The 24307-nt window shown below is 33.5% G+C and overlaps 1 protein-coding gene and 1 long non-coding RNA gene across 10 annotated transcripts in view; one reads left to right on the top strand and one right to left on the bottom strand.

Moving 5' to 3' along the window:
• LOC115229173 (protein phosphatase 1 regulatory subunit 12A) overlaps positions 1 to 24307 on the bottom strand; it is a 216354-nt gene that overhangs the window by 94223 nt on the left and 97824 nt on the right. For 4 of the 9 annotated variants that reach the window (XM_036500427.1, XM_036500428.1, XM_036500430.1 and 1 more), the window contains exons 3-12: positions 22546 to 22664; positions 17986 to 18145; positions 14541 to 14685; positions 12672 to 12746; positions 10615 to 10679; positions 8316 to 8476; positions 6787 to 6830; positions 4966 to 5142; positions 1270 to 1485; positions 674 to 774 (exon numbers count right to left, since the gene is read on the bottom strand). In XM_036500427.1, the coding sequence (XP_036356320.1) occupies positions 674 to 774; positions 1270 to 1485; positions 4966 to 5142; positions 6787 to 6830; positions 8316 to 8476; positions 10615 to 10679; positions 12672 to 12746; positions 14541 to 14685; positions 17986 to 18145; positions 22546 to 22664 (1263 nt within the window). The remainder of the gene's footprint in view (positions 1 to 673; positions 775 to 1269; positions 1486 to 4965; positions 5143 to 6786; positions 6831 to 8315; positions 8477 to 10614; positions 10680 to 12671; positions 12747 to 14540; positions 14686 to 17985; positions 18146 to 22545; positions 22665 to 24307) is intronic. The other 5 variants (XM_036500431.1, XM_036500432.1, XM_036500433.1 and 2 more) reach the window with 3 other exon arrangements.
• On the top strand, positions 6943 to 23590 carry LOC118762119. The gene is made up of 3 exons (XR_004997898.1): positions 6943 to 6953; positions 15928 to 15931; positions 23366 to 23590. It is a non-coding gene; the product is annotated as an uncharacterized LOC118762119 (long non-coding RNA).

The raw sequence follows: 24307 nt of genomic DNA, 5'->3' as shown, positions 1-24307 counted from the left end.
TGTTATTAATGAAATGAAAAAGAGCTTGCATTTTTTTAAAATACTTCATAATGGCTCTGTGGGTGAAACGGAATATAAGAAATGGAACATTCATCCATAATAGGTACCCACATGTAAATTTAAATAACAGATGTTCTGACAGTAGAACAACTTTTCTTGGCACTAACCACTAAAATTAAGTGGGAATTGGTATGCACTTTCCATTTAGTTCCATTGAAGTAGTTAGTGTAATGCACATTGGCTCAAATATTTAATATATTTGTGTTCAGTAAACAGTCAATAAATGATATATGCTACTATTATTTTTTTAAAGCATAAATAAGCTGAAGGCTTTGCAGCAGCATATGTGTGTGTGTGTGTGCATACACACACAATTGAGTATATGAAGTAATAAATTCGAAAACAACAAAAAAAAACATGTATCAAAACTTATTAGGAAAGCTAAATGAATACAGATAAAATTCTAATTAATTAAATTGTGAATTATTGTTTGAAACAAATTAATCACAAATAATACTGTTATAAGTATATATTAAAAGGAATATAAACAGTTTCAGTAAAAATGTTAACAAAAAAAACAAAAGCACATTAGAGAATTAGAACAATTTAAATTAAGTAGTATGTAGAAATATATAAACACTTAGCATTTAATTGCTTATATAATCTCACAAACCTGTCATCTGTTGGCTGTTCTAGGGGTGCAGTCACTGTAAACTCAGCAGTGACATTTCCTGATGAGACACTGCTTGGAGTTTGCTGGGAGTCTGGCTTATTCTAAATAAAATACAAACGAATATTTCAAGAAAATTTATAGAAAGCCAGCTTAATCACAACCAAAAGGTTGAAACTAAATGAGCAAAATGCCTTTCTCCCACTACACATCAAATGAAATAAAATTATACAAATATTAATTATAAAAATGGTAGGATGATCAAAATGAGTTCACAACCAAACAAGTGGTTAAATTCCATTTTTAAGCAAAGATAAATCAGTTAGTAGTATCTGACAAAAATGTCTAACTACAAAAGAATCTAATAATTGTGCAATTCAAAAGGAAAATCACAAAAATTTAGTCTGGGACACTCACAGGGAAGAAGTTTCAAAAGGGTTCATTAACTTAAAACCTATTCTGCAATATCTATGGAACAGAATGCTTGCTTTCCATTTCTTGTTAAATGGACAAGCTTAACATTTTTTTTAAATAAGTTATAGTTGGAAAATAAATGGGCTAACTGCTTCCCAATAAGCAATAAACTGATGCACACTCACAATAGAATCATCATCACATGCAAGTCGAGGAGTGGAAGCTGAGCGAGGAATAACATCAGCATCATGTTCATTAGTCTCATTAGGAACCGTACTAGTACTGCCAAATTTACGTAATTCTGGTTTCGTGGATTGGACTGTGGAGGTCTTGCTTTGGGATCCAATGACAGAGGGAGTGCTTGCCAGGGAAGGTTGTGTACCACTTGGTGAAGAAGGCACCTAAAAATCATTCAATGGATTACAGGTAAAGGAGATGCAACTTTAAGACAGGAAGGAATGGTGGAAAAGCAATGGGCAGTGTGTAAAACTAAAAGGCATGCTGCAAAATGGCATAGATGCTTTCACAAATATTCAATGTTATCTGAGAAAGTAAAAATATATCCAGCAAAATACAAATAAATTTACAATCCAAAAAACAATATTCCAGAAGAAAAAAAATGAAAACTCATCCATAAAGGTGTTTTCATTCAGTAAACATTAAATATATTTAAGCTGCATGGGAAATGAGTAAACTATTTGATACACATTTTTTTTTTGTTCTTTGTACCTTTTAATAGTCAAAGAAAGAAAGAATTTATAACTATTTAGCATATACACCAAATTGTATTGGATTTACTATAGGCTGTTCAGAATGTATCTGTCAAAATGATAAAACATTTATACTATAAATGTTTCTCGGTTTGTATAAAAGCTGCTTTTCTTGAAACAGCTGCACAATTTTTTTTTAGAAAAATTCTAGAGGTAAGCCTTCATTTTGTTTCCTATAAGACCTCATCAGCTAATTCAATCATTGTGCATGTCTGAACGTGTAAATTGATAAATACCAAGTTACATATCAATTGTCAGTACAAAATTTTAGAAATACGGAACTCTCAAATGACTTTTCTATTGCAACTGGCTAAAAAATTTTCAGAGAATTATAGGTTTAACATTTTTATAATAGACCATTGAATGATGTTGCCAAAGTGAGACAATAAAGAGAAAAACCCATTGCTCAGCCTGCTTCAAATAGCACAGCCAAATTCCCATAAAATAATACCATTTTAAAACAGGCTATGGTGTACTTTGTATACATAATGTATATTCTATACACTGGATAATATATAGGGTGGCATTATCTAATTGAAATAGACAGTTTCCTTTGCAAGTATTCTGATTTACTTCAAAACACTTGTTTGTTGTTTCAAATTTATTTTAATTTGATTTAAGTTATTTCAGTTTACACATGAAAAGGTGAACTGGGGCAACTAATGGATATAATATAAAAAATATTTGATGTCCAAATCTAAGAGTGGGTAATGCAATAGCTTAGCCATTTAGGCTCTAAGATTATATACTGGGTTTAAATGGTTAAAAAGCCATGATTTGCCAATAAAATATTTTCATGGTTCAACATTTACAGTGGGTGTGTATATACCCCTAAACTTATTTGTACTACCAACTCAAAATAACCAAGCATCATGATTCAAAAATAAAGTTGGGATCAATATAAACAGAAGCTACAATATGAATCCTCAATTCTCTTTTATCATCTTTCCTTGCTAGTTCCTAACCATGTTTCTAGTGAACATGAAGTTATGTATTATAACTTTAATGGTCAACATGTGTTTCCTGTGGAATCAATATTATACAGGAATTGTGGTTGCATATTTTGTAGGAGCCTATATGACCTTATGACAATTATACATTTCTTAAGTGAAAAAGTGTCTATTTTCAGATAAGTTTTCATAGTCAGATTTGTCCTGCTTAGTCAAAAACTTAAAGCTAATCTTAACCCCTGTGATTGAAGTAAAAATATATTTTAAAAAAAAGCATCAAAAGAGAAAAAGTTTTGCTATATGAAGCTGAGGAAAAAACTATGTATTGACTTTTCTTATTAATACACAGTATAAATGAAATAATGAAGTGTTACTGTAAAGCTAATTAAACACAAACAAATAAATCCCTTTATTATAAATTGGAGATAAAATCCAATAACTTATACATTCAGAAACAAAATAAATACAACTTGATTTTTTTAATGAATAATTTACAGGACTAGAAATGCATGGATATACAGACATGAAAGGAGCTGGTGATATTTAAGCAAAATGTATTTGTGATTAGTCACATTTGCAATACACGATTTACACAGCTAATAAAGTTTAAGCTTGAGAAAATATTGTACATTGAAATTATAATGAAGCAAATTTCAGCTATATGGTTTCAAGCTCAAGCAGAAGACAATTTTTATGGATGTGGTACACAATGCAAAATCTTTATCTAACAAATGACTTTAATAGCATGAGACTAACGTTTATCCTTCCATTTTATGGAGTCGAGAGAACAACAAATAAATACAAAGATGTTTTTCCAATAGGAAACTGTGAGAAGCCAATATTTTATATGTTAAAGGAAACTGAAATCAATGTGTAGATGTACATTTGTGTACAAGCATCTTGGAAGAGCATAAGAGCGTGAATTTATCATGAGATATTAATGATAAACACATGGCTAAACATATCCAAAGATATACAGAAACCAGTAATAAGAAACTTTCTGGAAACATACTGAAATTGGGATGGAAATAAGGCAGAGAGATAATCAAGGCACTATCTAGTGGGGAAACAGTTGTTCTCTATTCACTACATGGACAAACCTCTAGAATCTTCTAGATATTGCTCATGTTATTTTCACATCCTTTCTTCAATATTGAGCTAAAATTCATTAAAGTTCATATCTATAGATGGATTAAAATCTAGTTATACTATTTTATAGGTTTTGTATTAAATCTTACAGAGTTAAAAATTTATTTTGGAAGAGTGTGAGTCAAATTATCAATTATCAATGTAAAATATTTTTTTTAGAAGCAAAGACTTTAATGTAATCAAAATACATTTTTTAATTTTCCATTTAACATTTATAGCTGCAGAATTGGTGCGAAGTAAAAATATGTAAAGAATGTTTGAAGAATGATTACATTATTCTGAAGAGCATTTTAAGAAGAGAAAATGCCAATAACAAAAAGAAAAAAAAAATACATGCAATTGTGAAAAAATTTTTAAAGATCTGATTCAAGAAGGTGCAATTTTTAACATTAATTTCACTGGTGATCATGAATTTGAGTTATTATTAGTAGATATTTTAGATAACTAATCAGATAAGGGATAAGACAAACAATAATAGACACAGAAAATGAAGTTAGGTTCTGATATAATCAGTGGATATTATTTTACTATCTATTTAGACAAAAATTAAAGACAAGATAGGAAACAGTTAGATAAACTATGAAGAGGGCCATTATTTTCATCTAAATTCTATAGTTTACTCTAGGGGTTTAAACAGTTTTAAAAATGGAATTTTATTAGCACTACATGTGATTAATGTAGAGGAAATAATGGAGGAAAAAAATATTTTCTCCATAGCAGTATTACAAAACACATTGCAATATCAAATATAATTTTGTAAATTGTTAGATTTTGGCTATCATTTGGAGATAAATCAAAACAATTAGTAAAGCAGATTTCAGAAAGAAAACTTGATACAACTTTAAGCATAATTTTTTTCCTGAATTGTTACCACAGTTAAAATCCATGCAAGCTCAAAATGTACACGGAAGCAAAATGTTCATGTTCCAACCATCACCAGTTTAGTATAAAGGCACAGCAACAGCGGACATAAAACTCGATTCAGCTGCTTGGGTTTGAGTGAAATACTCACATCCATTTCATCAAATTGAACCTCTGTTTCATCGGTAGGTAGAGTGAATGTGACATTATCATTAATATACTCAGAGTCAGGATTTGTCTCAGAGACATGTTCTTCAAATACATCATCATATAAGAATTCAGTCTGAGAATTTGTTGTGTCAGAAGCTAGAGCTGCATTATCTTCCTCCTTCCCACGCCAAGCAAAAAGCCAAAGAAGAGGGAATATCAATCAAAGACTTCTTTTCATTTTTTTTTTATTTTATTTTTTAGAAAGAAAAATATTGAAGAATCCACACAGAAAAACAGAATGGTACCCACAGAGAAATAAAACTAGCTATGGCAAAAAGTATAAAGCTACTCAATAAAAACTTGCAGACAAGCAAGTAAAATAATTAACCATTACAATTTTGAGAAAATGGATGCAAATGGTAGTTACTTGAAAATAAATTTAGATTTATGTATGATATGCAGGTTGAAAAACTTACTTTTAAATTAGACAGTAGAAAGCTTAAGGAATTTTTTTTTACAGAAAAATATCCTCAGTATAATACACAGAAATGTTCTAAATTACAAAACAGGTTCAATTTAAAACCAGCTTTGTAATATTTAAAAAAACAATTCTAAACTTCAAAAAAAAGGAAAAAGAAAAAAAAAAGTACTGCTGAGAAGTTGACCATCCATAATACAAAATCATCTATCTGATATTTCGGTTTCAGTTCAAGAATATACTACATTAATTGAAAATAATGAAAGATCAGGAAGCAAAACTAAAATCCCAGGGAAAATATGAAATGTATGTTAAAATATTTTCAGAACAAAAACTTGATTGCTGAACTGATACTATAAATCTGACTGATACTTAAAAAGCAAGACAACTACATCAGCTATTACTCTATAAAGTATACTGCTTTGTTTAGTAAGAAATTTCAGGGAACTATTCCATGAAATGAAAACAAAAGAAAGCACAATATCTAAGGAAATTAAAGGGATTTTTTTTGGTATTAAACCCAGTATGCTGCATGTTGAAATGGTAAATCAGATTTTCTACCAAAATATGAAATGTATCTCGAAGACTGTTAAAATATCAAAGAACTTAAAAAATAAAAGAGAAACTTGAGTAACAGTTTGAGAGATGGTTTAAGAAATGTGACTAATTTAATATACTTCTAATAAACTCATTTACCCTAATTTGATACCTGGATGTACTATATATATTCAATGAAAAAGTGACTTCTGAACTACAAATAGACTTGTATTTCTATGAATTTGATATTATAGGACAAAAAATTTAAGTGAAACAATGTCTGATTAGTAATACAGGAACAAGGACTCAATACACAATAAGGAAGCTGCATACTCATCAAGAGAAGGTATATACCAATACCTGCACTTATTTGTATTCTGAGTAACAAGTTCTAACATTAGCACAAGGCCATACATTTTATGGGAAGAATACAGTCAATACACCCCAGTACAGGACTGGTAAAATATCTTAGCAACCATGGAAATATGAAGAGTATGTTAACCTCTACCAAAGTTGAACTCTGTAAATACTATACTGCATTTTGTCCAGTGTTCTAAGACTTCTACCAATAATATATTTTCGCTATCAATTCTAAAATTCATTCCATTATTGTGCAACAAAAATAATATATATATCTATATATATATATATATCTATCTATATATATATATATATATATATATATATATATATGAAGAGAGAGAAAGAAGTACCACAGTATACTTTAAAAATAGAAGAAAAAGAAAAATATTAAAAGCAAATGCCTGGAGGTGTGTGTGTGTGTGTATACATATTGTGGAAACTTACCGTATGGGGGATGGATGTGTTCTTGTTAATTAGATTCTGACGTTCTAATAACAAAAAAAAAAAAATACATGTTTAAGACATGAAACAGTCTCAATCTAACAACTTGAAAAACAAAAAATATAAACACAAACATTTATTTAGTGTAAAATTTTAGATTAACTGGAGAAGTATTTTATTTCCACCAGGAGAGAGAATATTGCTCCAGTTCATGAGTGCACAGCAGACAGAAGTATTATTCCTAACTAACCAACAAAAATTTTTCCTTTTTATAAATTAACGATGCCATTTATGTGAGATATGTGAAATTTTATAATTAAAGTTTACAAGGACAATATTGCTTTCAATATGTTAATAAGGATTTTTTTTCAACAACACTTGCAAACCATCCAAGACTGAATGAGCAATAAAGAGGATTTGATTGATTGGTAAACATTCAATCACTAAAAGGCTTCAGCCATTTATTATTATTATTATTGTACTAAAGTAGCCTCTGCCCTTCTCATTCCACTCAGATTTCCATTACTCTGCACTGTATACATGCCTTGATCATTTCTCCTCAGAACTACAAATTTGTAAAGTATTCTCTTAACCCATATTTTCCCCAACAATCACCACCATGAAGTTGTCCAAGATGAACACCTACCACATCAATTTCACCAGTCTGGGAGGGTCTACAAAAGTCACAAGTACTGACTTTTCCTACCTGACTATATAACCATAATCTTTCATTTAAGTCATTGGACTGCACCCATGCCAGAGCACTACTTCAAAGGGCTCGGTCCAACAAATTGTCCCTAGTACTTATTTTCAAGTCTGTTAATTATTCTATTGGTCTGTTTCTGCCAAAGTTATGGGAATGTAAACAAACGAACACCAGCTGTCAGGAAGGGGAACTACATACACACATGCATGATGGGCTTTCAGTTTCCTTTCCACCAAATTCAATCACAAGGTACTCTGGTCAGACCAGGACTATAGTACAAGACACTTGCAACCTTCTGGATCACACAGTCATAAGTGTAAAGCCACTAACCTATTACAAAAGGTAATTTTCTACATGTGAACAATGGCTTTTAATGTATGAACACTCACCTTCAACTATTCCCATTCTACCCACTGTATTTGCCACCATCTCAGAGACCCACCATTATTTTCTTAGCACCAAATACTTGTTGCTTTTGTTCTATCACTGAGTATCTGTGCTTTCCTAGCTGGTTAAACCACACTATACAGTATTGACTGTTTGGCCTTCCTCTGCTCCCACCAGCACTCTGGACCCTCGTCATCTTCTTTCCTTTCCCTGGTATTCAGTCAATCAAGTTTAATTTTTCACTCCTCACCCACTACATATATTTAATCGCTCTGTCAAAGGACCATAGTTCAAAATGCCATGGTTTTATGTTCTTCACTGTTACTAAACTTACTGATACCTACAAAGTCTTGAATTTATTTTTTACTCAATAAAATATCTGAAACTAGAAGGCTCTGTTAATTAGATTCAAAACAATGAAAATAAGTTGCAAACATACCTGTCTCTGACTCAGAACTGGAGTCATCATTTGTTGAACTTGAACTACTCTTTTTGGCTTCCTCATCTTTTCTGTAGTTGTTAAGTTGTGCCTTTTCTTGTTCTAATGTTTGTAGGACAACATTGTGCTTTTGATCTCCACTCATTCGTGTAACAGATGTTCTGTTTTGTAAATGAAAAATTTTTTTAATGCTTATTCACAAACAATGAAAAGAAAAAAAAAATTTCCCAACATTCAAGGGGGATAATTTCTATATTTTACATAGTTGTTTCTTGCTTATGAAATCAAATTGAAATACTAGCAGTGCAAAATCATTAACAGCCACCTTAAATTCTAGTAGCACACATAGAATAAAATGCAATCTCCAGACCTATCAACATGTTGTTGAAAGGGCAGCTGCTGAACAACAATCTTTTTTCTGCATGGAATAAAAGATTGTACAGCAGCAGACCTTGCCACATCAATCTCACAGATTGATGTAGCATACACAAGACCATCACAGCAGATAGATCCAAGGTGGGCACCACTGGCAACAACACACACATCACATCGGTGCTCTTACTGAACATCAGAGGACTGTTAACACTTAGTAACAGGACAAAAAATCCCTTCTTGAGACATTGTTGCATGCAATCAAACCTTATGCATAGCACTTATGGAAACACACCTAAAACCAGATATAGCAAATGCAGAAATACACTTACAACAGTATGTTGTATTACGGACCGATAGGAAAGAAAGGAGTCATGGTGGAGTTGCTTTGTTCAACTGCAAAGACCTCACACACCAGGTCCTTTTGTCACACTCAAATTCAGTATGTGACACACTAATTGTACACTATAAGACAGTTCAGTGTAGTTATATGTGTGTATATATGTGTATATATATGTGTATGTATGTAACATATATATATATTATATATATATACACACACACACACACACATACATACATACATACATACATAGATATTCACACATACTCAGACAGGAACACATTCTCAATTATACATATATGCATGCACATTCTATAGAAATGATAACACCCTGGTCCAAAATAGGTCATTTAATAATTGAAGATCACCATAATTGATTAACATGCAATGTTAGATATATGTGTTTTCAATGACCTAATCACGAGTTCTAATTTCCATGATGGGAGTGACAAGGGAGTGCCGATATAACTGGGTGAAGAAAATCCATTACAACAGGTTATTTTGAAAAAGCATTGATTTTCAATTTTCTTGCTGATGTTAACATCCAACATACATCATTAAAACATAGGCAAGCACTTGACATACTTCCACAGTTGTGGAAGAAGGAAACCCAGGAAGACATAGGATGAATTCACATCCATGTACCTTGGGAGTGTGCCTTGGCACGTTGCCACCATCTCTCATACTCTCTCTCTTCTTCCAACTAGAGTACCCACCTCTTTCTGTCCCTGTATCATAGCTTAACCACTCATCACCAGGCACAAAGCAACCTCCTTTGATACCATTGGCTTTCTCAGTTGAGGGATTCTTGTCTTGCAAGCTATATGGTGACTTCACTTGTGCCAGGTAAAACCTATCCAGTCCACTCTGTAAAGTAGCTGGCATTAGGAAGGGCATCTAGCAATAAAAATCAGGCCAAAACAGACAGTGGAGCTTGACACACTCCCCAGACCTACTAGCTGCATTCAAACCATCCAAAGACCAACAGTAAATGATGATAACATTTTATTGGTCACCTTTTTGCGTAAATGAATTTCAAGGACAAAAATCAACACACATACACTGAGTTTCCATCTACCAAATTCATTCAGAAACATTAATCAGTACAGAGCTAAGTAGATGCTTGTTAAAGGGTGCCACATAGTGGAGCTGAACCCATTACCACATAGTTGCTAAGCAATCGTTTCAACTACACAAGAATGCTTGTCTGTCCAATTTTTAATCATTATTTAAGAAAATTTAACAAGACTTTGTTTTTGCCAAATTTTTATAAACTAAGTTTTGCCCAGAAGGACAAACAAGTTGTAGATAATACTGAATACGGACATTGGCACAAGGCTACAAATGTTGGGGGAATGGGATCAATTTCAGCATTCAACAGCTACTTTGTTTATTAAATCCTGAAGGGTGACAGCGAGAGTTCATTGATATGATTTGCCAAAAAGAATGTATAATACTTGAAAAAAATCTACAAACCACATAAGTAAACCATTTTTAGAGACTTTTTTTTTAACAATGTTTAAATTATATTAAGAAAATATAGTAAAAACGTTCATATTGTATATGAATCAATAATTAACTAACCTTCGTTTCGGAGGAATTCCTCTAGCAACAATAATATCTTTGTGTACGGGTGTTTTATCTCTAAGCTAGAAAGATAAAAAAAAAAAATGATCATTTAGAAGCCCAAAGGTAATCATATATTGATAAACATGAAGTTAATGCCATAATTAATGTAACAAAACATCTCAAAATAAACATATAATGCAGTATGTAATGGGAAATAATATAACGGATGTATTAAAGTAAGACTAACTTTTAACTGTACTTATTTTGATATCTCAATTTCTATCTCAAAATCCAACTAGTCATAAGTTGACAAAATAGCAATTATACATTTTATAGTATTTAATTCCGAGGTACACAATCCTAAACACTAACACCAAAAGAACTAACTTGTTTTTATTATCGAATTTCAGTAATACAATGGATAAATATATTTAATCATACCTTCCCACACAGAAAAAAATTGTGTGGTGAAGTGAAAGATATTCTTGTTATCAATTGTTGTGTGTGAGAGGTGTAAAAAGAAAATTAGAGTCAAGGTTAGATGTTTTCAATATTTGGTGTGTTTCCTTCATGTTCCATGTTCGTATATCACAGGAATAAGTTATTTTCTTTCTGCTTATGATTCATGCCAATTGCCCCTAGTACATTCCTATGCTAGGAGTGTACCATGGACAATTCATACACTAACACTTTATAAAACTGGTTCAGTACAGTAAAGAAAAAAATCAATGTAATTATGTATATTGATAAGTAGTTTCAATCAACCAATCAAATCAGCCATTGTTCTCTCACTGCTGTGCAAATGTCATCCCCTCTATCTCACCACAAACTTCAGCTTTTGGTGTCAATCACTAATTCATCCTTTTATCTTGTTTGTTGTCAGTCTCTGCTTCTTCTTCAGCTTCTAGGGCATCCAGTGTCAGCTTTTCTGTCTATCTGTTGCCACTAGGTAGTTTTTTAAACTAAGATGTTGTTCCAACAAATTCTTATGATGGAGAAATACAGAACCTAACCAAAACTCTCATTACGCCCTGTGAAATTGCTCTTGGCAGTAATAGAATGCAAAAGTTATCATAAGAGCAATGCTATTATAGGTTAAGGCTATCACTGGATCATGTGGTTTTGATCATGAGTAAATATGACAAGAAATAATGATGAGGCATCACAGGATTTGGATTTCCCAGTAATAAGAATTGCATTACTGCTGAATGCCATAACTCTTGAGAACCATTCTAACAAGACCAGGTGGAATTGATTAGTGTGGCAATATAACCACTTGCAAAACTATATATAAAAAACAAGACTTTCTACCCTTCATTAATTAGATGTTTACTCACCCCAAATATGCTGTCCTCACCTATACCTAACATTTCAGTGGTTATAATAAGTTGAAAATATTACAATCACATCTTAACAGCTAAATGATCGAAAAGTCATCAATAAATTACAATATAGAAGAATTTACTTCCCAAAATCTCATTTCTTCAAATCTTTGCCAAGATAACTACTATTTCCATTCATCCTAATTCTTTAAAACATTTCTAACATTTTTTTTTTTTACATCAAATCTCAGGTTTAACTGTCTTAGTCATCACCACACACACACACACACACACACACACACACACACACACATATACTCACTCACTCACACACAGGATAATTATATTCATTAAATGTCTTCCATTTGTTTAATAAAACAATGTTGAACTCCCACAGTATAAATGTGAGTAGGTTGAGCAGAGACATTTTGGATGACTCAATCATAAGAAAACATTGCAAATGTTATCTAGAAAGAAGTACATGTACGGAAACTATCCTGGCTGCAAGCAATAAACCACAATGCCTACAACAGGATATGTATATACAGACAATGGGGTTACACGAAGACAACACATACATGAGTATATATATATATATATATATATATATATATATATATATATATACATACACACACACACACACAATTTTAGAGAGCAAAGGAATATGCACACTGTTCAGCAAATAGATTTCCAGATGGTTATAGAGAGTAAGGGAATTCCTAGTGATAGTAAGAGATATTGTATTACCATAGCTTGTTTCTTTTTGAGTTCTTCAAGTAAAGAAAGAAGTTCAGTATCAGCAACATCAAAGGCAGTTTGCCCCTGAAATAATGAAAACAAATATCAAATTTTATGAGAGACAAAGTAAAACAGATCTTAAATAATCAAACAATTTATATGCAAATAATGTAAAACAAACAAACAAACAAACACACACACACCAGCTAAAATTATTTAAGACATTTTGGATCCTCTCTCTGTCTCTGCCTTTTCTACAAACTTTCCTCTTGTGATATGTCGATGGTCATTACACAACCAAGACTAACAGGAAATTGAAATCATATGACTGAGATGAAACATCACCTGAGTGTGCAACAGAGGCTCTTGAGCACTCATCTAATTTATGCATCCTATGCTTGGGTGTCTCCTAAACTTGCTGCCAATGCCTTGTAAGGGTCTTTCAGCATTAGCCCTTATGAAATTCCTTAAACAGATGCATACATGCACTGAGTAACTGACATACTCACACACACAGTGTGAGCAATATATATGAGAGAGGAAGAGAGAGTGTGGTAAATATATATAGAAAGGGAAGTTTACAATGAGAAAAGCATAAAAGACAGATCTGTTGCTGTCAGATTTGGAAATTTTAAAATTAAGTGAATATTTTCAAATTTGGTATATAGATGTAATTTTATACACTGAATCTGATTTGGTGATTCATTTGTTCCAGAAACATGTTATAGATGTTTAAAGTTTGATCATTTTTACCCAATCTGAAAACAAGATTTAGAAGCTGGCATTTTCTGCTTGATAGCTATCAGAAAATGAAAGCAAAACATTATGATAAAGTTTTAAACAAAATGAAAGCAATTACAAGTCATATCAAGAGAGGGGGAGGGGGCTGCATGCATGATATATATATATATATATATATATATATATACACAGTGAGAGAGTGTGGTAAATATATAGAGAGAGGGGGAAAGCATAAAAGACAGAAAGAGAAAGATAGAACAGATAGAGAGAAGTCGATCTGGCAATCTGAAAGGTGAGTTATTTCTAGTATCAAATTGAAATTCTTGATTACTCTTAACCATAAACGTTCTCTTTGGGAGGCAGATTTTGAAAATCAAATCCCTTTTCCTAAAGTACACACCATTTCAGAGCCTTTCAGTGATATACACATGCTCATTTATATGTGTGGTGGTGGAAGGTAGGATGAATAAGACACCTACATTTGAATCTCCTGCCCACTGATCCTCTTAAGTCTTCATATACTGCCACCCCACTCTCATTTCACTCTTATTTCCTGTACTATGCTGCTTATATAATGACAACTGAAATCTGTGTTCAATACTCACTACCTTTCTATACCTTATGTACTGGCAATCAGCCCCTCTCATTCAGGTCACTCATTACTCACAAGTATCTCACACACACACACACACACTCCATCATCTACCTTTAGTGCCATGTATCACTAATTCTCTCTTATTTTTACTCATCTTTAATGCAATCTATTTCTCTTATTTTACACAAACACACACACACATTGATTTTTAAAATTACAGTAAAACAAGTGTGGAAAGATTTGAAGTAAACAACAGCCATTAGTAAGCCAATGAAATAAATACTGATAAAAAATTAAAATAGGAAATTTTATGACTTTTTTCATCATCATATATTGTATTGCAATCAGAGAGAGAAAAGTGCATGAGTAAGTTCAATATGTTAAGAAATAATTCTTTACAAACGGTTCAAACAATGGTGGTTCACAGAAAGGATAAGGGACTAGAAGCTATAACTCTGCAATAACGTGTATCAGAATGAGGTGAAGTAAGAGAATAAGGAAACAATAAAAAGAAGGTCTGTAAACCAGATAAAAGTGCTTACTGCATTGTTTTTTGAGTCCATATCACAGAAATTTTCAGCTAATATTTTGCAAGCTCTATCCTGGCCCCAGTGAGCTGCTGCATGAAGAGGAGTCCAACCATCTGAGTCTTTGATATTTACATTAGCTTTTGCTTGGATTAATAAACTACAATTAAAAAATAATCATGTAGATTATCAAAAGAAAAAAAAAGAACTGCATCAAAAAATAAAAAGCTTCAGAACATCACAACAATGTTCTGCTAAATGTTCTTCTAAATTAATGTCAGGACATGTTCCTCAGTAAGGTCTCAACCAACTGAGTAATTCTCTTAACTACCATTCCTCAACTATAATGCTTATAACTTATAGTTCTGCTTATAACATAGTTCTGTAAGCAACTAATATAGAGGCCTTCTGTGAAGGCCTCTATATTCACTATCCATTTTACTTCCAATTTCACAATACGTGCAGTAAAACTCCTCCAAAGTATTCCTCTGTCAGCCTTGTCACTAGATACACTCAGTCATCAAAGGTAAAAATACCTCCAATCTTTGCAACTTAGTGTAGTAACTGGTTCTAGTAATGTCTCTTCCATTACCTTTGAATTTAAACAAGATACTCCAGAAGTAGCCACTATTTTTTGCCAACCTCTTCAAAATTTCTCACTGTAGAAATTAATTCCTTTCTCATGAAAAGAGCTCTAGTGTGCTTCATCTCTAAGAAAAGCCGTTCTTTGAACCTGGGAACTAGTCCTACTACCCTCACTTCATTTCCAAAATACTGAAATTACCAATTACTTCTTTCATCCTTCTAAAAATCTTTTCTTGCTTATTGATCATTACAGCTTCCACACAGACATTATCTACTGGGCACCTACTCTTTTTATATCACTTACTCTTGATAACTCCAGTAAAAGCAAGGTCAGTGCATATGACATCAGCAGTACCTGAAGCTATCAAGTAAGAGAAACTTCTAACCAAGCTGCACAAATATGGACAGTATCCAAACTTGAACTGGAAGCTTCTTGCCAGACTCTACTATTACAGCTCATAATAACAGAGCTCTTTCCAACTCGTACACTACCAACTCTTATGTGCCCCTAAGTTTAATTTGGGTCTCCTACACTCTTAATTCTGCACAATAACAACTTATTTTCACTTCTGACATCATTCCTATGCGGGCAATATCACTGTTTTCTACTTCCAAATTTCAATTTAGGTGTCTCCATGAGCAGAGACTTTTAAAACGAAAACTTTACTGAAGACATAACAATCCAGTCTCCACGGCACAAAGACACACTAAAGGAGACAGCCTTATGTCTCACATTGACAACTGATAACTTAAACTTTAAAATCCATCAGTTGCCAGGTTTTAAAATCTCTACTTCACATATATAGCAATGCAAAAGCTGTGTCCTATTCAGATCCAAAAAACATAGCCAAGATCAGCTGGCAAACCTCACTTTGAAAGTTACGGCACACAATGGAGTACTACTGATGCACACACAAACTTAGACCATGTCAAAAAGAAGTCCATCAGACCGACAGGAAATTTTTACTCACCAACGGTATCTGCTCCTTTGAACTAAATAGCAGCATACTTGATATACCCATCCCTACTAATCTCTTTTATCAGCTCTGCTGTATATATATATATCACCTACCCAGTCTTAATTCCTCTTCTTCAGAACTATAATTTTCTGAAATCCACTCGCTCCCACTTTTCCTGCAGACATCACTCTTCAGATATTCAAACAGAATCACATGGATCTTATTAATCTAAGAAATCTTGTAAAAGCTATGGGCATTGCCCCACCTTTAGTGACTAGCCCATTAAAAAGATACAAGCACTGTCAAAACTACATTCCTCTACAGCAATGGTCCCCAACCTGAGGTTCATAGACACCAGGTGGTTTGCAAAAGTAGTACTGGGAGGGGGGAGGGTCCATAAACTAAATTCAAAACTTGATATAACACCATCATCCAGTGTTTTAAATCTGAGTTTTGCCTCTGTTAACTGGGGTGGCCAGATCAACCTCAATGCCACAGCAACTGAAGCACACAAGTGCAGCCCACCCCAACCTTTGGGCTAGCTGGTGCCCATTCTCCCTTGCTATCATGAGGCTTTTTTAGAGCTGGATTTTCTCAGGGAGCATGCCCTTGCTTACCCCCAACCTCAGTTTCTAGACATGAGTGGTACTGAGACCAAGGCCTCTACCATGATTTTTAAGAAATGTTGTAGAAAACTAGCTCAGGAAGCAGGGACACTACTCCTTGAGACCCATACCTACATGAAGCAATTTGTCAGATATAACAGATTTTGAACATAATTTGAGGCAATTTGTCAGAGATAATAGATTTTGAACATATTTTTAGCGATAATGACTACAATTTGGTAATATGTAGGTATAGTTATATGTATATGTCAAAGTATGTATATATGTGTGTATTTATATAACAACCTTATGTACTTTCTAAAATCTCTGACGAAGCCTAGAGAAACACCCAAGCACCTCAATTTCATCTACTAATTACTTCAGTCCACTGGAGGGATAAAAGTAGAATGAGGTAATATTGCCTTTTGGCTGAAACAGCTGTAAGATATTATCCCAATTTCTATTGCTCTATGTTATATATTTTAATAATTACTGATATTTTTATATTTTATATATCATATATGTAAAGCATAATATGTTATACATGTATGTATGTTGTTATAATTGCCCTTTTAGTAAATAAATATAATGTCTAAAAGTTGATGAATACCACCTAATGATCCCCTCTATTTTCTTATTGCTCTCTCCCTTTCTGTATGTGTGTGTGTGTGTATGTGTGTGTGTATATATATATATATATATATATATATATAATATATATATATATATATATATATATATATATATATATATATATATATATTAACCTTTAAAGGTATTTTTTAATATGCTGGCCATTGATAAAATGTTTTTTCGAAAAGAATTTTATCCTACATTAAATAAATATATATATATATATAAACTTTTATTAGTTTCAGCCTTGAGGCTGTGGCAATGCTGGGACACCGCCAGTGATATAAAATATATATACACACATACATACACATAAGAATATTAAAAGGGATTCCGTGGAAAAACTTATTTAAATAAATGGTGTCCTTGGTAGTGAAAATGTTGGGAACCACTGCTCTACAGAGTTAAAAAATACACCAGCCATGATTAGCAACTGAACCTTTCTACAAACGCTCAGAATACACAGTGGTGTACTATTCCCATATCTAGGCTCATATTGCTGCTACAAACACAAGGCTAGATGATGTTCAAAAGAAGACTGTCAGATTGACTGGCAAGTATAAATATAATACATCAATTTTGGCTTAGATTTTCACAAATATATTGATCTAATTACTTAGAAGGTACACCAAAACTACTAGCCAATTATCAAGTAGTCATTAAGAAGTATGAACTTACTGCATAACTTTGATATAGCCCTTTGCTGCTGCTACATGAAGAGCAACAGCACCTGTTTTTGCATGAGGCCGCTCTGTCACACAATTGGAATTTAACCATTGGTTAGCATCAGAAAGCATCATTTCTTCCTCTTCTCGTCGTGCTGCTTCAGCATCCACACCTTAAATTAAATAAATGAAAATAATTAATCAAAATTTATTTAGAAAGACTTACAAAAATGTATATAATTGTATTGTAGAGGTAAATTCTTAAAAATCAAGTCATTGATTTGGTATTTTTCATTCTGAAGAGAATGCTGGCATGAAATAATAGAATCTGATAGAGGAGTATGTCAAAGGGACATTGAAATTTCAAAGGCCTATGTGCATCAAAATCATCATCCTCCTCCTCCTTTAACATAGGTTTTCCATGCTGGCAAAGATTGGAGGGTTTGACCAGAGCTGGGAAGCAACACCGGGTTCCAGTCTGATCTGACTTGGTTTCTATAGTTGGATGCCCTTCCTAACGCCAACCACTTTAGAGTGTGCTTGGCACTTCTAACATGCCGGTGACACAACTGCTTTTACGTGGCACCAGCATGAGTGCTTTGGACATGGCACTGACACAGGACTCTCGCAGGCCAATCCTCTTCAGCAGGAGACGCTGCCTTAACACTTCTGCTGTGAAGGACAGGTCTTCTGGAATAAGGTTGACCATTACATATATTTTACAAAGGTTGTATTTACAAAAGGTAGGTTTCACGAGAATCATATCACCATAAAAGTTCAAATGACAAAGATTAGCAGGTGACCCAAGTTGAGTGACAAACACTTTTACTATTTTACACCTTTTTTTCCATGCTGTCATTGGTTGGATGATGTTTGTTATTGCAGGTGTGTGTTCCTGCTACAAATATGTTGATCATGAAATAGGAGCGAAACTATAAAACAGAAAATATTTAATATAACATTTGCTAGTCAGTAACTCAGTTTCTATTCCTATATTCTATTCTAGTTGCCTTCTAGAAAGAAAAAACTAAACTCAATTTCATTTTCTGTCCCTACAAAATCGAGGCCTTATCCTTATCTTAGAAATTCTTTCACTACATTAACCATGAGATTGGCTCTTTCAACTTCCCTACTCTTTGTTCTTTCTTTCAAACAAATTCAATAAAACAAATGATTGAATTCCAGAACATAAAAAAAATTTTCTAACAGGTGTTTTAAAAACCCTTTTAAATTAACATCAAACAATTTGAACTGTTTTCTTTAAAAATAAATATCTTGAGTTAAGTACTTAAAAACTTTTCCAATCACACCAATATTAAAGTATTTTTAATATAATAAAAATATTTATTGCTAAATGATAGCAAAGACTAACTACATAAAAAAAAAAAGCAGCCATCTTTTTCAGCTCCCAACAACTATTAACCCACAACAAAGCTCAGATGAAACCACAAGAGTAGTACCGCTCCAACATCTAGGACTGTGCTGCTGTTGTATGTGCAGATATCCTCAACTGCATCCAAAAATAAAAATACATAAATAAAGTAACTTTCAAACCCAGTGGTGGGTTTGAAAGCAATCGATCTGTTCCATTTGTTGTTCCTTGTCAGATAATCCTCATTATGTTTTCCGACAAAAATGAATCCTCTGACCTTCAATATTATGTTTAACAATATAGCTGATTCCCCTGCTAGATAGATATTTTATATTTTTATTTTTATACGTTTGCAATAATTTATTTTTTCTTATGTTGTCCCTTAGATCATATCCCCTTAGTCATATTGCTTTAGTAATATCGTACTCACATATTTATTTACTTGTCTAAATTTAATTTAATTTAATCTAATTTACTCTCCTACTTGTCCATTGTTTATTGATCCATTTATTCTTTAATTTATTTACTTATTTATTTATCTGATTTGTTTCCGTGTTAACCATCAACGAACCGGAACCGTGTCATAGTTTAAAAAAAAAATAGCTGACCAATTATGTTGCAGGACTGACCCTAACCACTGCACACAAGGATTCAGGGACTTGTTGATCAAAAAAATAACTAACATGAACACCATACTTTGGTTGCCACCTGGTGCCATACTCTCTTTAGTACCAACTGACATCCTACATATAAACTTTCACCTCTGAAACATGGACCATACTTTCAAACCCACCATTGTAAATACAAACATAACGTGTATTTATATGTAAATTTAGGCATGTATGGATGTGTGCACATATATATATGTATGTGCATGTGTGTGTACGCTTGTATGCATGTATTCTGCATATTCATGTGTTTGTGTGTTTACATGTGTATGTACCTCTGTCTCCTTGTGTGTGCATGCCTGAGTGTGTTTGGGGGCAAGTGACTATGTACTGCGTATGTATGGATGTGTCTCTCCATATGTGTATACATATGGTTTTAATTATATCTTTATACACACACATACACACATACAAAATTGACACACCGTCGGTTACAATGATTACAAGTATCCGAAACTTCTTCACCACTCTTTAACTTCATTTTACTACCTCTTAAAAAGAAGGGATTTGTCTACTTGGACTATATGTTTGCTAATATTGTTGATGGACATGCATGTCACTGACATTTCACATGTAAAGTCCAGAATTGTGTGAAAAGGTGTGAAGACTTGACTTTTTCCCATAAAAAGTGTGAAGACAATTGCCTTTTTTCCATAAAAGTATTAAAAAGTTATTTGGAAATCATAAAGAGAAACAAGTAGTAGACTTGCACTGTCTGTATTTTAAAATCACAAATTAAGGAAGAAGTTGGTTTGGGTTGATTAAAAAAAATTTTTTTTTATTTTGCATAATCACATTAATTCCATTATGCAGAAGATAGAATCGGAAAAATTTTGCAAGAATTTGCAAAAATAAAAATGTTATGAGGGGATTTTAGCATGTGCTTACATCATAACTCCGACCAAAACTCTTATTTAAATGTAGATTCTTTCAGACAAATCATATGTGAGTGTTTAAAGAAGGCTAGAACGACAATGCTAAAACGTATTTGAACAAAGGATAACATTTGAGATATAATGGATGAGTAAATAAGCATCCTCAAAGTGAAACAACACATTGGTAGGTAAACAAAGGTATCAACAAATAGAAGGGGAACATCACCTTTCAAGTAACTGAGAATAGGTAAAGATATGCTTGCCAGTTTAATGCAGTTTAAATATGGAGGTTAAGATTGTTTGGTATTGGATATTATCGCGTACATTGTTAATTTAATAAATGTTGAAATAGACAAAATCCTTCCACTTTTATAAAGCAGATTAAAAAAGTAAAGGAGACCCTACAGACAAGAAAACTATACCCATTTACACAGGAGCACTGGATAAATATTATAGTGCATGACCATCCTTGGGACATAAGTAATCTGTGCATAGACTTTGGTGAAAATCAGTTAAAAATTATGGAAATGTATGCATTAGTCATTATACGCACACATACTGCAATATACACATACACACATATACATAGACATACATATGCACACATACATATATACAGACATATACATAGACATATATATACATACATACATACAGATACACACACACACATGCATGCATGCACGCACGCACGCACATACATATACGTATATACATATATACATAGATATGCACATGCGCACACATATATACACATACACATGTATATATGATAGTTGTCTATAGCTTCTGCAAAGTTTGACCACCTCCTGCACCTAGACGTTAAAACCATCATGGCATCTGATGTGGTGTCTTAAACCAGACAATGTTTTCGAAAGACACCCACATAGATTGCATTTGTGATTTGGAGCAACAAGAGCTGCAGATAAGTTCTGATCTTTGTGAATCTTAAAATGTCTGTCAGATTTGCAATTCTTCTGACATACATTGCATTGACGGGTGTGCACAGACATATACGCAGAATAGTTGACGGAGGTGCCCATTCATATACATATATGATACATCAGGTGATATGATATGCTTGAGAATACCTGTTAAGTAAACCTAAAATCATAGCTGTGGCCAGTGACCCCTGACTGGCACCCAGTCTGGTGGCATGTAAAATGCATCATCTAAATGTGGCTGATGCCAGAACCACCTGACTGGCTCCCATACCAGTGGCACGTAGAAAGCACTATCCGAACATGATTGATGCCAGGCCTGTCTGACTGGCTGCTGTGCCAGTGGCATGTAAAAAGCACCCACTACACACTTGGAGTAGTTGGCGTTAGGAAGGGCATCCAGCTGTAGAAACATTGCCAGACCAGATTGGGGCCTGGTGCAGCCACTGGCTCTCTAGACCTCAGTCAAACTGCCCAACCTATGCCAGCATGGGAAACAGACATTAAGCAATGATGAAACATACACACACACACACACACACACCACACACACACACACACACACATACATACATATATATATTATATATATATACACATTTACATACACTAGAAAAAAAGAAAAATCTAATGTTTTACTTCCAGAAGGGAGTGGTAAAAAGTTTAAATACATATACAAAAAATTCCTGTACTCATACATCAAAAATGTAAACTCACCTTGGCGATTCATTTCTTCTTGAAGCAACTTTTCCATTTTGGCGTCTTCACATATATCAAGAGGAAGATCGCCATCATTGTTAACAGCAGCTATATTGGCACAGGTGCTGATAAGATATCTATAAAAATGGAAAATATATGTGATAAAGTGATACTAAAAGCAGTCTTTACAATATAAGCTACAGATAATCAGATCAGTTAAAACACAACAATCTATCTTCAGAGCAATTAATGCTTTTCAATGAAAAAGCCTAAATCACAACTAACTGATTCAATATAACTGGTGGTGCCCTTTGAAAATATTTGAAAATTAGTGGACATAAGATATTTTAATTCAGAAATTTTAAACTATTTATACTATTACATATCCAGTAAAATCACTAGCCTTTATATTTGGTCATCCCATGAATAATGCAGTTTTTTTTAATTGCATGAACTTAAAGTCTGCATCAACTTGGTGTTAGAGGATGGTAATTTTACATTGTCCTTATTCTAAGTGCAAGTTTTGAAGAGTGCAGTTCGATTTTGATAAGTTATTTTTCCAAAGCTATAATGGAAGTGATAAAGGAGCATGTTTGGCATATTTTGCTTTAGGAGTTCGATAAAGCCAACAATGCAATGGGAAGTGCAAGGAATATTAAGGCAGTATATGGGGATCAAAAAATAAGTGTAAACTAGTGTCAATGGTGGTTTCAGAAATTCGGAGCTGGAAACTACAGCCTAGCCGATGAACCTCATCCTGAAAGATCTGTAGAGCTTGACAGGGACATCCTGCAAACCCTGATGGAACAAAATCCCATTGTAACTGTTGAGAAACTAGCAGAGAAGCTTGGATTTAGTAATTCAACCAGTCCAAGTCAGAGCTAGAAGAAAAACGACCATCTTTGGTTTCAAGATGAGAGGTGTTCTTCCACCAGGATAATGCTTGGCGACATACAGCAAGGATGACATTCCAAAGGCTGGAGTAGTTAGAATGGAAAACAATGCCCTACCCACCATATTCGCTGGACATTGCTCCATCTGATTATTTATTCTATAGTCTTCAAAATCATTTGGACAGAAAACATAAATTCTGTAGATGAGGTCAGAACAGTACTGGAGTACTTTTCATCACGTACAAGTGAATTTTAGAACATGGACTGTGCAAGTCTACCAGAAAGATGGAAGAGCATTGTAGAAAGGTATATTTTAGATTGAAAAAGAACTTTATCTTAATTATGAAAAATAAAAGTAGCACAAAAAAAACCGCAATATTTATGGGATGACTCAATGTAAATATATATATCTAAAAATCATCGTCAACATCTTTTAACATCTGTTGTACATACTGGCATGGGTTGGACAGTTTGACCAGAGCTGGTGAGCTGAGGGGCTGCACTAGACTCCAGCCTCATTTGGCATGGTTTCTATAGTTCGATGCTCTTACTATCGTCAACCACTTCAAGAGTGTAACAAGTACTTTTATGAGCCACCAGCACGGGTGCCACTTGTATGACTCCGGTATCTACGACGACTACAATTTCACTTGGCTTAATCAGTATCCTTCTCAAGCATGGCATATTGCCAAAGGTCTCAGTTATTTGTCATTGCTTCTGTGAAACCCAACACTTGAAAGGTACATTTTACATGCCACCAGCACAGGTGCCAATTACACAACACTGACATCAGCCACATTGCCTCCATGAGGCCCAATGCTTGATGTCTTTGTATGGCCCAACACTCCAAAGGTGCTTTTTACATACCATTTATGCAAGACTGGTCA

Source organism: Octopus sinensis, linkage group LG2, assembly GCF_006345805.1.
Source record: "Octopus sinensis linkage group LG2, ASM634580v1, whole genome shotgun sequence".
Classification (NCBI taxonomy): Eukaryota; Metazoa; Mollusca; class Cephalopoda; order Octopoda; family Octopodidae; genus Octopus; species Octopus sinensis.
The sequence above is the reverse complement of the archived record's forward strand: the minus strand, read 5'-3'. Positions and strand labels throughout refer to the sequence as shown.